This window comes from Molossus molossus, unplaced genomic scaffold (genome assembly GCF_014108415.1).
Source record: "Molossus molossus isolate mMolMol1 unplaced genomic scaffold, mMolMol1.p scaffold_m16_p_4, whole genome shotgun sequence".
Classification (NCBI taxonomy): Eukaryota; Metazoa; Chordata; class Mammalia; order Chiroptera; family Molossidae; genus Molossus; species Molossus molossus.
In genome coordinates, this window is record NW_023425377.1 from 125,954,420 (window position 1) to 125,968,953 (window position 14,534).

The 14,534-nt window shown below is 52.3% G+C and overlaps 1 protein-coding gene across 4 annotated transcripts in view; it reads left to right on the forward strand.

The window, feature by feature from the left end:
* The window catches only part of PDE5A (phosphodiesterase 5A), a 116,589-nt gene that overhangs the window by 22,468 nt on the left and 79,587 nt on the right, over window positions 1-14,534 (forward strand). For all 4 annotated transcript variants that reach the window (XM_036240179.1, XM_036240177.1, XM_036240180.1 and 1 more), the window contains exons 2-3: window positions 242-824; window positions 9,351-9,440. In XM_036240179.1, the coding sequence (XP_036096072.1) occupies window positions 246-824; window positions 9,351-9,440 (669 nt within the window). In that variant the 5' untranslated portion in view covers window positions 242-245. The remainder of the gene's footprint in view (window positions 1-241; window positions 825-9,350; window positions 9,441-14,534) is intronic.

Here is a 14,534-nt window from a genome sequence, read left to right on the forward strand (position 1 = left end):
TTCGATGTGTTACAGAGCAGATGTCCAGAAATGTGTGTGCAGAGATATCATTCTCGATGACAGTGTCCTTTGGACCAGTTGTCCTCTGCAGTTTTGCAAATACAGCTGTCTTCACCCCTCTTGTTTGTATTTTCTATGACGAGTGGGACGGTTAGCTAATGAGTGACGGGAGAGGTTCCAGCAGCTCTGGGGGCGCCCTGTCCCTGGCCAGTAGGTAACTGCGGCCCGCTCTGTTCCGCAGAGAGATGGTCAACGCGTGGTTTGCTGAGCGAGTCCACACCATCCCGGTCTGCAAGGAAGGTGCCCGAGGCCCCGCGGAACCGAGCCCCCCGCAGCAGAGCCCGCGCCCCGAGAGCAGTGCCCCCGGGACGCCCACCAGGAAGATCTCTGCCTCGGAGTTTGACCGGCCGCTCAGGCCCATCGTGGTCAAGGATTCCGAGGGGACGGTGAGCTTCCTCTCGGACTCGGACAAGAAGGAGCAGATGCCGCTGACCCCCCGGCGCTTTGACCGGGATGACGGGGACCAGTGCGCGAGACTCCTGGAATTAGTGAAAGATATCTCCAGCCACTTGGACGTCACGGCCCTGTGCCACAAAATATTCCTGCACATCCACGGCCTCATCTCCGCCGACCGCTACTCGCTGTTCCTCGTCTGCGAGGACAGCTCCAACGACAAGTTCCTCGTCAGCCGCCTCTTCGACGTGGCGGAGGGGTCCACCCTGGAGGAGGCGTCCAACAACTGCATCCGCCTGGAGTGGAACAAGGGCATCGTGGGGCACGTGGCCGCGCGCGGGGAGCCCCTGAACATCAAGGATGCCTATGAGGTAAGGGGGAGCCCCCACGCCCACCCGGAGAGGGTGGGGAACTGGAGGACGCTGGGCAGTGCTGTGAATGCTGGGTGCTGGGCGGCGCTCTGGATCCTGGGCGCTGGGCGGCGCTGGGAGCGGTGGGCGCTGGGCGGCGCTGTGGATCCTGGGCGCTGGGTGGCGCTGTGAGTGGTGGGCGCTGTGCCTACTGTGGATCCTGGGCGCTGGGCGGCGCTGGGAGTGGTGGCGCTGGGCGGCGTTGTGGATCCTGGGCGCTGGGCAGCGCTGTGGATCCTGGGCGCTGGGCGGCGTTGTGGATCCTGGGCGCTGGGCGACGCTGTGAGTGGTGGGCGCTGTGCCTACTGTGGATCCTGGGCGCTGGACATACTGTGGATCCCGGGCGCTGGGCGGCGCTGTGAATGCTGGGCGCTGGGCGGCGCTGGGAGCGGTGGGCGCTGGGTGGCAAAACAACACCCTGCAGATGTTTTTATTCCTTCATTCATGCGTACATAAATTCATTCAAAATCATACTCATTCACTCCAAGTCCCCTTGACACCAAAGTGGTTTCTCTTTCTTTCCATTCTTTCTTCCATTTTCTGTTTAGCAAATAAACTAATGGCTGTCTTAAAATATGGAAAATTTTACTCTAAGGCATTTCAGTGGAAGATTTGATTTTTCTTTTACTTCTGCTACAGTCTTTAATTGTGGACTTAAAGATTATACCCTGTAGTTCGAATTTCGTACTTAAAATGATCTCTTGTGTTTGTAGAATTATGGGTTTTAAACAAAGCATCTTGCTGGAATGACACGTTGTATGTCGACGAAATGCTTTCTGGTCCTTGGAGAGAGCAGTTGTGGTCCCTGCCCTGTACTGCAGCGGACAACACTGTCCGGGGTGCCCGGTAATGCCAGCTTGCAGCTCCTGTCTGTGATTCCAGGGGCCACAGCTTTCTAGTCACCCCGTATCCCTGGTGCCTAATTCAGTGCCTGGTGCCAGGTCATCTCTATAAATACTGAATCAACAAAAATTATAGTAGGGAAGATAGATAAGTAGACTGGAAAGAGATCCTAACAGATGCTGGGGAACATGGGCGGGGCGGGGAAGCCGAGATGCAGCTGTTTGGGGAGGATGGAGAATGGTTATTTGAGGGCGCCGTGCTTGACAGTGGGCCCTGGACAGCAGGTTAGATTTGAGTGGACGGAGCTGTGTGCATGGAGAGACCCAGGCCTACAGAGAAGTTTCGAGCAGAACCCCTGTCTCTGCTGGGTGTGGGCCATCGTCCAGACCCCAGGAAGTGCAGGAGCCGAGCCGGGATGACCGGGGTCTTGAGTGCCACGCTGAGGAGTGTGAACATGGGCCAGGCCAGGAGGTGGTTTCCCGGGGGGCCAGCAGGACTCAGACTGTGCTTTGGAAAGATGAATTTTATGGTGGTCGTAAAATGAGGGGGAGGGGAAGCCCCGGAGCCTGGGAGGAGAATGAGTTCCATGGTATGCGAAGCGAGGATCTGAAGAGGGCACCGGCCTGAAGGGCGAAGAGGGAGCAGATTTCAGGTGAGAGAGGAACCGCTGGACCTGGCAGCGGGGAGGAGGTAGAGGTCAGAGAGAGCCCAGGGTGACTCCGCGTCAAAGCGGGGCCAGTGCTTAGACAAGAGTCCCTGGTGAGGATGCTGAGGGGGAGGGCGGTGTGAGCAGACCAGGTCTGACATCTTCGAACCAGCGATCTGTGCAAACGCGACTCCTCCTGGAGCGGTCTCCACCGCCTCTGTCCTCTGTAGTAACGCTGCCCCGTAGCTGCACCAAGGGTGTTCAGGACACAGCTGAAGAATTCTCTTCCTGCGCTCGGTGACAGCTGGGTTCCCGCTTCTCAGTGGCAGTAGCGTCCCCAGGACAGAAGGACCATAAATACGCCTCGGCTTTGCTGAGCGCGCCTTCCTTTGTCCGCGTGGTCCCAAGTCTCTCCCGCCCTGAGCATCTCTCCACTTACGTGCATTTTGTCACCTGCTCCCGTCCGTAAACGCCGGCGGTGTGATGTTCGTCCTGCAGTTGGGGATTACTTAACCCTTGGACGCTGCCTGGGAGGGCCCGTGTCCTCAGCCTGTCCTGCTTCCAGGGGAAGCCTCTCAGCCCCAGATGCCTGTGTTGCCACCTGACCCCGGGTGCCTTTGACACCTTTGACCTGTGTTTACAGTGACCTTGCAGGAATGTGTCCCACGAATGTCATTAAAAGTTGTGTGGTTGATCTGTGACATATAATTTACATTCGTATGAACTGTGGAAGTCGGCCCCCCAGTAATTTGAATAAGCTTATTACTGTCTCGTAGCCTTTGTGACAGTAGTCAGAACAGGCCAATCCGTGCTCCGCTTTCTGAGTCTCACACCTGCACCGTAAAGGACACTTGATAGCCGTGTTTCCGGAGCTCATTAGACGGCGGAACACTCTTGAAGTGTGTAATGTCACAGTGGGAACCGCAGGGCGACCACGAAGTATAATCGTGCTCAGGGGGAAGCTCCACATAATACAACAGTCTCGCAGATCAGTTCATTGTGAGAAAAACCAACATTTAATTTACTGTTAAAACTTTATTTATTTATTTATTTATTTATTTTTATTTATTTATTTAATCCTCACCGAGGACATTTTTTTTGATATTTTGTTCAGATAGAGCGGGAGGGAAAGAGAGAGAGAGAGAAACATCGACGTGAAAGGGACACATCGAGTGGTTGCCACCCGCACAACCCAACCAGGGCCGGGGACAAACTGCAACCGAGGTACGTGCCCTTAGCGGGAACTGAACCCGGGTCTCTCCGGACCGCAGGCCGACGCTCTAACCGCTGAGCCAAACCGGCCAGGGCTACTGTTAAAACTTTGTAACAGAATGATATAAATTGGAGAACTCAACTCGTTTATTACTAATAAAATAACACATCCATATACTTAAGATGCAAGACAGACCCACCGGCTTTGACAGCAGTTCTCAGCGAGGCCACAGGTCCCCACGAGAGTGGCGGGCAGGTGCTGCCCACGCACGATCAGTCACACAGTGTCTCCCGCGTCCGCCCGCCACTCTTGCGCTTTCTGGAAGGTGGCCCAGGATGTGTTGGTCAGAAGGTGTTCACACGGGGTGACCGAAGCAGCAGCGGGCATGTGTTTGGCGTTTTCCAAAGTAGGCATCACCCAGTTTCTACACTATTGTGTATCAGAGCGCAGGGGCGGAGAGCGCCTGCCCTTCCCCCTGCGCCCCGCCGCCTCGGCAGACTGCTCGGTGCCCGCTGACGGTGACCACCTCTGCTCCCCTTCGGACTCAGATGCTACCTCTCCTGCAGACCGCCGCCCAGAACACCCCGCAGCGACCGTCCCCCGCTGTCTGGGATCCCTCAGCCTAGCCAAGTGGACTTATGAAGTTAACCATGTCCTTGAACCCCTAGTTGCACGGCCTGTGGGAGCCATCAGCCCCCTAACATGTCCCCTGTCAGAGAATTCCCATGGTCAACACAGCCCTTTTCCTCCCCGGTCAACCGGAACGCAAACCGGGGCCTTCTTTTGTTTCCCGGGGACGGCACTCCTTGTGCACCCTGGTTTCCGGGGAGAAGACTTGGGGGGCTTCCTCGCTCCTGCAAGCAGGCCCCGCTTCCGACTTCAGGATCAGTCCAGAAACATCGGCTCTCGCATGGATTTCCGGTGCGTTCAAGTGTTTCCAAAATGAATTTTAGCAGGAAGACATGACCCTAGCAACTGCTTTAATTTATTTTTTTTATCCTTACCTGAGGACATTTTTCCATTTTTGTTCAGATAGAGTGAGAAGGAAAAAGAGGAAGGGAGAGAGAGAGAGAGAGAGAGAGAAACATCGACGTGAAAGGGACACATCGACTGGTTGCCTCCTGCCCCAACCGGGGCCAGGGATGGACCTCAACCGAAGTACATGCCCTTGATTGGAATCGAACCCGTGACTCATTGGTCCGCGGGCCAACACTCTAACCGCTGAACAAAACTGGCTAGAGTGCAACTGTTTTAATTTTGATGAATCATGGCACCGTTGTGCCCCAGGGAACACAGTTTGGGAACTGCTGCTATATCTGTCTTTGCTCAATATTCTCATTATCTTTAGGCATTGTCTTAGGATGCCACTCTGGAAGAAAACCAGCCTATGACTTGGCAAGTCTGTCATGTTATTTTTTTGTTTTTTGTTCTTTTTACATAGTTTCAAATTTACAGAAAAGTTGCAAGACCCTTATAAGAAGCTTCCACTTACTCATTACCCAGATTGTCCAGTTACATTTTGCCTCGTTTGCTTTATCGGTTTTTTCTCTATGTAAGTAATATATGCATGTGATCTTTTCTGAGTCATTTAATACGTCGGAGATATCTGTACTAAATATTTCAGTAAATTTTCAGTATATTTTTCAACAAGAACATTCTCTCACACCCTTGTAATCCATTTATCAAAATCAGGACATTTTAGCCCTGGCCGGGTGGCTCAGTTGGTTGGAGCACTGTCATGAACACTAAAAGGTTACAGGTTTGATTCCTAGTCAGGTCACACACCTGCGTTTCGGGTTCGATCCCCGATTGGGGTGCATACAGGAGGCAACCAGTTGATCTTTCTCTCTGGCATCGATGTTTCTCTCACTCTCTCCTTCCCTCTCTCTAAGAACCAATTAAACACACACACACACACACACACACACCCTGGCCGGTTTGTCTCAACGGTTAGAGTGTCAGTCCTCAAACCAGAGTCATGAGTTTAATTTGATTGCAGTTTGGTTCCTGGCTCTGGTCGGGGTCTTGCAGGAAGTGGCCAATCGATGTCTCTCTCTCTCTCCCCTCCTCCCTTCCCTCCCTCGTACTCTATTTGAAAATAAATGGAAAAATATCCTAGGGTGAGGATTAAAAACAATCCTCGAGTGAGGATTAAAAACAAATCAGGAAATGTGATGATAGAATGCTATTATCTAAAAGTCTATAGTCAAATTTGGCCAATTGCCCGTTAATGTCCTTCGTGGTTCATTTCCTCCTCCGATCAAGGATCTCATCCAGGATCACAACTGTCACACCCCTGTTATGTCCCGTCAGTCTCCTTAAATCTGGAGGTGGCTCTCACTGTTTCTTTGTCTTCCTTGACACACATCGTGGAAGAATAGAGGCCAGCCCTTCTGTGGACCGTCCCTGAGCAAATGAATCCAGGGCACGGTCCTCGCTGCTCGGGCCGCTCTCTGAGTCCCCGCTGAACGCCCACATTGCTGAGCGGGCTGGGGCCCAGGGTCTAACCCTTTCCCTGACTGTGCCACGTTCTGCCCTCCAGGGGCAGTAGGTAGTTTTGCTCATTCTCTTGGCACATCTGAAGTGCAGAGCCCCCTGTCTGACACTCCTCCTACCCCCTCCCAACCCCAAGGGCCCTGCAGATGGCGCTGTGGAAGCTGGTCCCCTGCTGTTCCAGCTGGAGACCAGCTCCTCCGGGGGCCAGCGCCCTCCCAGCAGGAAGATGCCCGGGAAGAAGCACGCCCCCTCCCCCACGCACAGTGGTGTGTGTCGTGGTGTGCGGTGTCCCTGCGCCCCCAGAGCTTTGTCTGGTCTTCTGGTGCCAGCAGGGGGCGAGCAGGGCCAGTGGGTGGCAAGGGTTGTGTTTTGACCTTGCTGTTCTCGCCCCCTGTGGAAGCAGTAATCACGGTCCCAGGAGGGCCCCGTGTGTTTCGTGTTCCGGGACCTAGAGGCTCTGAGTGTGTGGCCTTGGGTGTGTGAGCGTTGTTAGGGACATTCTCTGCCACGCGCGGATCCCGACGTGAGCGGGAAGGTGCGTGACGCCCCCCCACGCGTGAAGCGTGGAATCCTGAGTGCCGTTGATGTGACCTTCCCCTCCGCACAAACAAAACCTCTGAAACGTCCTGCTGGTTCCAGTCTGACTCGCAGCCTTGGTCAGGCAGGGGCTTAACCTTTTCTTTATAATTTGGTCTTGTCATTGACATCTTTATTACCCAAATAATCGCTGATGATGCATTTTTATTCATATTCTGATATTAACTTATAGAACAATTCACTGGACAGGTTAATTTGTTACTTCTTTAATTCATCTGTCTGCTTTCTGTGGGTACTTTACAATACAGGATGTGATTGAAGACCTGCTTCTGAGAAACATCAGCCAGGGTTTTCTGTCTCCATATAGCTTTCAGCATGTTTACAAGAAAAAAGCAAAAACACAGCAGGGTTTACTTATAAAATAAGATATTAATACACCATTTTATTTTATATTTTATTTTTTTCGACTTAAATTTTTCCTTTTATTTAAAACGGGGAAGGGGCCCTAGCCAGTTTGGCTCAGCGGTTGGAGGGTCGGCCTGCGGACCAGAAAGTCCCGGGTTCGGTTCTTGCTAGGGGCATGTACCAAAAGAAAAAAATAGATAACTAAATAAATAAAAAGGGGAAGAGAACATCTTCATAACGGCATTTCCTTTCTTTCTTTTTTAGTTAAAATCCAAGCCAATTTTTAATATTAATATTCACTTTGTTCTGTGAAATTGTCATAACTTTTTTTTTTATCCTCACCCGATGACATTTTAGCATTTATCTTCAGATAGAGCAGGAGGGAGAGAGGGAGAAACAGAGAGAGAGAGAGAAATATCGATGTGAGAGAGACACATCGAGTGGTTGCCACCCACACGACTCCAGCCGGGGCTGGGGACAAACTGCAACCGAAGTACGTGCCCTTAGCAGGAACTGAACCCTGGGACTCTCTGGACCAAAGGCTGATGCTCTGACTGCTGAGCCAAACCGGCCAGCGCCGTCATAACATTTTAAAAATTTATCTTTTTTGTTGAAAGTATATTATAGATGTCTCTTCCTTTTCCCCCCCTTGACACCCTCCTCTCTCTCCCTGCCCCCTCCTGCCTTCCCCACACTGTGGTCTGTGTCCACTGATAACGCATATATGCATATCAGCTCCTTAGTTTATCTCTTCCCGCCCCCTCCCCCTTCCCTCTAAGGTTCCTCAGTCAGTCTGACAACCAAATTGTACTTCTGAATCCCTTCGCCTTTTCTGCCCATCCCCCAAACCCTCTCCCATCTGGCCACCAACAAAAAGTTCTCTGCATCCACGTTACTGTTTCTGTTCTGCTTGTTCATGTGGTTGGTAGATTCAGTTGTTGATAGGGAAGTGTTTACTGCCGTGTTATTGTTCCTGTTTTTTATCTTCTTCAAGAAGACCCTTCAGCCTTTCGTGTAACACTGGTGTGGTGGTGGTGAACTTGATCGCCCGCTATGTTATCACTTTTCTTTTGCGATGGTCTTGAGTGCCAAGCTCGGTTCTCTCAGGAAGAAACTGGCCTCATTTCTGGCCCCAGTGGAGCGAATGTGGTGCCATCATCTACTCCGTGTGCAGCGTTGGCTTTGCATGACTTCAGGCTCATTTAAAAAAAACAGAAATGACCCTCAACAATGCGGATTTTCCAGTGTTGCTCTTCCATGCGTCCCGCAGGGAATTCCAGAAGCAGGCTGTGCAGAGCCGGGGCTATTATTAGGCTGAGCATATAGCTTCCCAGGGCTGCCTTGAACCTCGTTCCCGTGTTCCCGTCCCGTGTGTGCGTTTCCCTTCTCATCCTGCCCCACATGTGTCCAGCCGCTTCCTCTAGCATGTACCCCCCCCACCACCTGCAAGATTTGCTTTAAACGGTAACATGACCACCGATGATACCAGCGATGCCATTTGTGAATGAACTCCTTCATTACCTTAACGGATGCTCTGGCGCTCCTGTGCTGGTATTGGGGACACACTGACGAACCAGAAAAAGCCCCTTGCGGCATTTACAGCTTGCCTTCCTTCTCCCCGGTCCCCAGTTAGTGCCACGGAGCCGGGACCTTGTTCTCTTCGCCCACATTGAGACCGGCGGCACCTCTCCAAGTCCGTGGTGATGGGCGTGCATGGTGCACTTTGTAAAAGGGGAAAGGCATTCAAAAGATGAAGGAGTTGTTTCTAGTCTGATCGAGGCCTTTTTCCTATATAGGAAAAAGGAAGAAAGGATTTAAATTCTTAGGAACACTTGGCGATAGGAGAACAGGATGCTGAGGAAATCTATGAGCAGTCATCCCAAGGGAAGTGAAGGCGACATGGAAAGGTCGTTTTGGGGGCACCGGGTTTCCCAGGAGAAGTTTCAGTGCAGAGTTGCTGTTCATGGGAGGCTCGGGAGAAGGAGGCAGCGAGGTGGGGAGAGGAGACTTGAATTGCAGGGGTGGAGAGTTCCCATTTTTGCCTGAATTTAGGTCAGGCTGTCGAAATTGGTTAATGTTTTGGATTTCCTTTATCTCCGAACATTTTGGGGGGGACTATATATTTTTTTGGGTTCTCATAAATATTAGCTTCTCAAAAGAACTTAAATTTATCTTGGTCAGCAATGATATTCATTTAAGTGATTTAATGCCTTTTATAACAATACAATTGTCATTCAGAGCTACAAGGTAAGTCAAAGTTTAGATTTCTCTCATCTTATAAATCAGAAAAATCAAATCAGGTTTTGACCAGGTCAGTCATCAAATTGAATTTCCTTTTCCTTACTAGGATCCTCGATTCAATGCAGAGGTTGACCAAATTACAGGCTACAGGACCCAGAGCATTCTGTGCATGCCGATTAAGAATCACAGGGAAGAGGTAAGCCAATTTTCCATTTTATCAAAGGTCATTTGAAAACATTTTTCTTCTTGGAAAAAAAAAATGTTTTTCTTACTTTTGCACACTTCCAAAATAATACGATAGTGACAACTTAACTATGAAGTGAATGCTCCGCTTGCTGTTTTTAATTTCTATTTCAGTTGTAGGGTTGAATCCTGATAGAGACTTTACTGTGACTTAGAAATAGATTTCAGCCATTTCATTTACTTACTCCACCCCCGTTCCTCCCACGACTTTATTCTGTCTAAGATATATAACTGTGGTCGTAATCAATGAATTTCATAGAATGTTTCAAGTGTGTGAATATGGCTCCCTTTGGAAATGTGATCCGGTTGCCCTGGTCATCAGAAAATGGTAAGGTTCACCCGCAAGTGTTTTCTCATTGTTGCAAATCTGCAAATACTTTCCCAGGGTATTTCTTGGAACAAAACCACGTGTAAGTGGACCTGCGTAGCTCAGACCCCTGCCGTTCAAGAAGGGAATTGCTGGGCCATATGGCAGGTGTTTGTTTACTTTTGTAAGACATGCCCGGGCTCTGGACAGTGGCTGAAGCATGTGTTCTTTCTGTTGTTGTGAATCCTCACCCAGGATATTTTCCCTTTGATTTTTAGACAGAGTGGAAGGAGAGAGAGACACACACACACACACCCATGCCTGTCTCTCTCACATCGACTGGTCGCCTGCTGCACGACCCCAGCCGGGGTCAGGGATCAAACCTGCATCCCAGGGATGTGCCCTTGACCAGGGCTCGAACCCTCGACCCCCAGTCCACAGGCCGATGCTCTAACTGCTGAGCCAGACCGGCCAGGGCAGGACATTGTGTTTTTAGCGGTGCTGTATGAGGTTCTGGTTGCCGCATGTCCTTGGCAGCACTGGGCACTGTGTAAAACTGCAGCCGTCTGGGGCGGGGGGATGTCAGTGTGGCCGTCTGTTCACGTACTGACCTGGTTAGAGTGGGCTTAGCCCCAGGCCCCTGGACTGTGGGGATGACTGGGCCCCACGTTCCTGCGTCCTCTCTGTGTCCCTGTGTGACCCTGCGGGACTTGGCGTGAACCCTGCCCCCCTCCTGCGGGACCGCGTTCGCTCCCAGCACACACTGCCCACTAAGGCGCTGTCCCTCACGTCCTGGAGACGGTACCTTCACTGAAGGGAGGCTCCCACGCGCAGCTTTTCAATGTCTCACTGCCCCCCCCCAATCCCTGCCCTCTGCCCCTCCCCCCCACAGTCACACGGCCCAGCTCGAGTGATGCCCCGGAGAACGAACTCTTCAGGGGGAATAGTGAGGAGAAACTGGGGAGAACGGACGCGCTCCCAGTGTGGCGGCTGTGAGGGAAGTGATTTGGCCCCGAGAAGGTGTAACGCGTGACCTTCAGGTTCACCTTCACATGGGCAGCGGCGTGAACACGCAGCCAGGGCGGCTGTCTCTGGGCACACGGAGGCTCCTCCTCCGACCACCTGTGAGATCAAGTGGAGAGTCGCCGGAGGGTTTGGGCAGGGTGGGCAGGACGTCGGCTCTTGGGTGGAGTCCCGTCTGCACCGCGGACCTGAGGAGTAGCCAGGACGGGATTGGTCAGCCCCTGCCACCTCCTCCTCTGCAAGCTGGGCCCGTACGAGGGCTTGCCTCAGGGCTGTGGAGATTAAATCCCACTGCAAAGGGCTTACTGTGGCTCTGGAAGTGATCAACAAATGGCAGGTGTTCATCTTACTTTAACTTTTTTTTTCTTTATTGATTTTAGAGAAGAAGGGAGAGGGAGACAGAAACATGGATGAGAGAGAACATCGACTGGCTGCCTCCTGCACGCCCCCCACTGGGGATCGGCCCACAACCCGGGCATGTGCCCTGACCGGGAATCGAACCGGCGACCTCTTGGTGCAGGGTCGATGCTCAACCACTGAGCCACACCGGCCGGGTGGCAGATGTCAACTTTTAAAAGAGAGAGAACCCACAGAGCCTTTAAGACAGACGAGGAATGATCGTCTTCCGAAGAGGTCACCAGCCACAGACGCCAGCTGGGGCCGCCTGATAAACAGCAGGGTCCCTGGCTTAACTGGTCTGCCGTCGAACAAACATGAAGCTGTACAGAAAAATGCCTCTGCCGCTTTCCTAGAAATAAGAGGAAATGAAGTGGGTGCCGTCTCTGGGTTCGCCCCACTGTGCTGAGTAAGCCAACACCGATCTAGCTGATGGCCGAGGGGCCTAAAATAAACTGTGAATATTGACTGTTAAATGTTTGCCAAGTGTCCCGGTGCCTTTCGGCCACCCCGATCCTTAAGGAGCTCCCACGAGCTGCTCAGCGGGAGGGTTAGGTCTCAACTACGAGAGGCCGGCTGGAACGCAGTACAGAAGATTCTGGAAGATGTCTGAGATGCGGTAAAAGACATCATCTCCTCGTGAGTCTCTCCTACCTGTGAAGTACTTCAGCCCGTGGAAACCTTTCAGGAGATCTTTCGTTACCATTACAATCTTAAGTGCAGGAGACGGAGCAGTACCTTTCAGAAGTCTGCGTCGCGGATACGCCTAAACTTCCGTGGCAAATTTATAGTTTTTAAATCAGAGAGCGTCACTGTTTGCACTCGTTCCTTCTCTGCTCCCCTCTAAGAGATTAGGGCTCGTGGGGAAAGGGGGGCGTACTGGAGAAGCCTGAGGAAGCTACAATAATTGGTTTGGAAAGGTCCCGTTGCTACAGGCTAGAGAAATGAGGACAGAAACTCGGTGTTGGGCAGGGGCAGAGGAGGGCCAGCCCAGGCTGTGTTTGGGGGTGAGGACCTCGGGGTAGGACTTTGGCAATAACTGCCCCTCCCGTGGGAAGTTTCCTGGGGACCGGGATGCATTAATCCCTCCACCTTCCCAACAACCCCAGCAGCTTGTCATCATCACGTCCCACTCAGCAGGTGAGGGGACGGGACGGGACATGCAGGGCGCTCACCCTAAGTCACATCAGTGAGCACTTGCCAAGCGGAGGTTCAGACGTGGGTGGCCTGGCCCCAGGATCAGGATGCGGGCAGGCGGGCTCCTCAGAATCCTGGGTCCAACGTGGCCCCGCAGAGGAGAGGGCTGGAAGGAGGAAACGGGGGACCTGCTGGTGCGGGTGGCTCTTCAGAGCGACAGGGCTCTGCAGAGCGAGGGGGAGCGGGCTCAGAGCCACACCCTCCGTGATGCTCCCGGAGGGAGGAATCGGCGGTGACCGGACGGGTCCCCAGGGCTGAGAGCCTTACCGGGGGGCGTCCTGCTCGTCCCGCCGACGTGCTGGGGTGACCCTGAGAAGCACGCGGGCGTGAGGAGAACAGTCCGCCGCACGCGCGTGGGTTTCAAAACTGCTGTCGCTCTTCATCCCTGGTGCTGGATCTGGGGACCCGGGCACCTGGGCCAGCTTTATTTCTGTCACTCGCATGACTTACCTCTGTAACCAGACGGTTCATCTGTGCTCAGTGAAGAAGGGCGGGGGGACATCGACTGTTTCCCCCCAGCTCGGATGACCCATTTCCGGGGTGCGCCCTCCCCGGCAGCGTGGTCGCCTCCACGCGGGACAGACGTGCATCCTTTTGATCCCAGCGGCTGCACTGAGGAGGTGGAGGCGGGGGCCCGGGAAATAATGCAGGTCTGTGGACGCCCCTCATTGATCCGAGCTGGAGACGGCAGCCGGTGACGGCTCTGCGCTGAGACACCTGCTTTCTTTCGGTTAGACGCCAACCCCGGTGACTGAAGGCACCGAATTTGGAACCAGAGCTGTTTTCCTCTGTTTTAATTTTAGCATCGATTTTATTTCATCATACTTGATGACATGCGTCTAATTCTTTGATGCCACTGTCACAGGACTTATGATACGTTTTGAACAATTTGATAAAGGAGCCTTTTAGCTAACTATTTAATTATTTATATCTTCCTTTGGAAACACCTAACATGTTTCAAAAAATATCAGCGAGTGTTTGTGAGATTTCTATCAGGTACATACTTTGATAAGTGGAAGAGATTTAACGCCCACTGAAAATCACAGAATCAAGTCTGAATGGAGTCAGATGTGTGGTTCCAGCAGCGATGTACACACATACATGTTTTCAGCACACAAAAGTGCATTTAAGTCACACAGACCGACTGCTCCTTTTTAAATGTTCTCATTCCTGCCTGAATTGCCTTGTTTGGACAAGCAATGACCGAGCCCCTGTGGCGTGTGGGTCCTCAGTCCTGGCGTGAGGGTGTGAAGAATAGGAATCGAGGGAGATGCATCAGCTGTACCCAGAAATTCAAGACCAGCTCGAGGTCACGGGACACCTGTTAAATGAGTTCAGTATTCAACACATACGTTCAAAGGACAGGCTGTGGATTTGAGGAGCTACAGAAATGACGGGAAGGACGAAGCTGGGGTCTCTGCACAGGGTTGCCCCCAAAGCCTGGGAGGAACCCCAGACCGTGGACCGAGCCGGTGCACCCCAGCTCACAGAGCTGCCAGGGCCTCCTTCCAGCTTGGAACAGATACGAGCTAGTGGCTTTATGCGTACCCTTCGGTCCCAAGTCAGACCAGATGCTGGTATGGCTGCAAAAATAAGCTGAGTTTAACTGCAAGCTGTTGGTTCATCTAGATCTATTTTAGTCTTAAACAATTGGCTGGTCATATGGTTTTTTATTATGATTGCTTTTTAATCCTCATCCGAGGACATTTTTCTGTTTATCATCAGATGCAGCGGGAGGGAAAGAGGAAGAGAGAGAGAAACACCGATGTGAGAGACACATTGACTGGTTGCCTCCCGCGCGACCCAACCAGGGCCGGGATGAACCCAAAACGAGGTACGTGCCCTTGACTGGAATCGAACCTGCGACTCTTTGGTCCATGGGCCGATGCTCTAACCGTTGAGCCCAACCAGCCAGGGCCATATGTTTAAAACAAACAAACTTACAAATTGTTCACTGCACCTGTTCCCCTTCGAGAGCCTTTCTTGCTCACAGAAGTCCCGCTGGCTCGCGACTGGACGGCAGGGTGGCCGCGGTCTCTGCCTTTCCCTTCCCTGTGCCCTCCAACCTTAAACAGCACAGCTCACGCGGAAGACAGCGAGGTCTCTCCTGAGGCAAACCGTGTC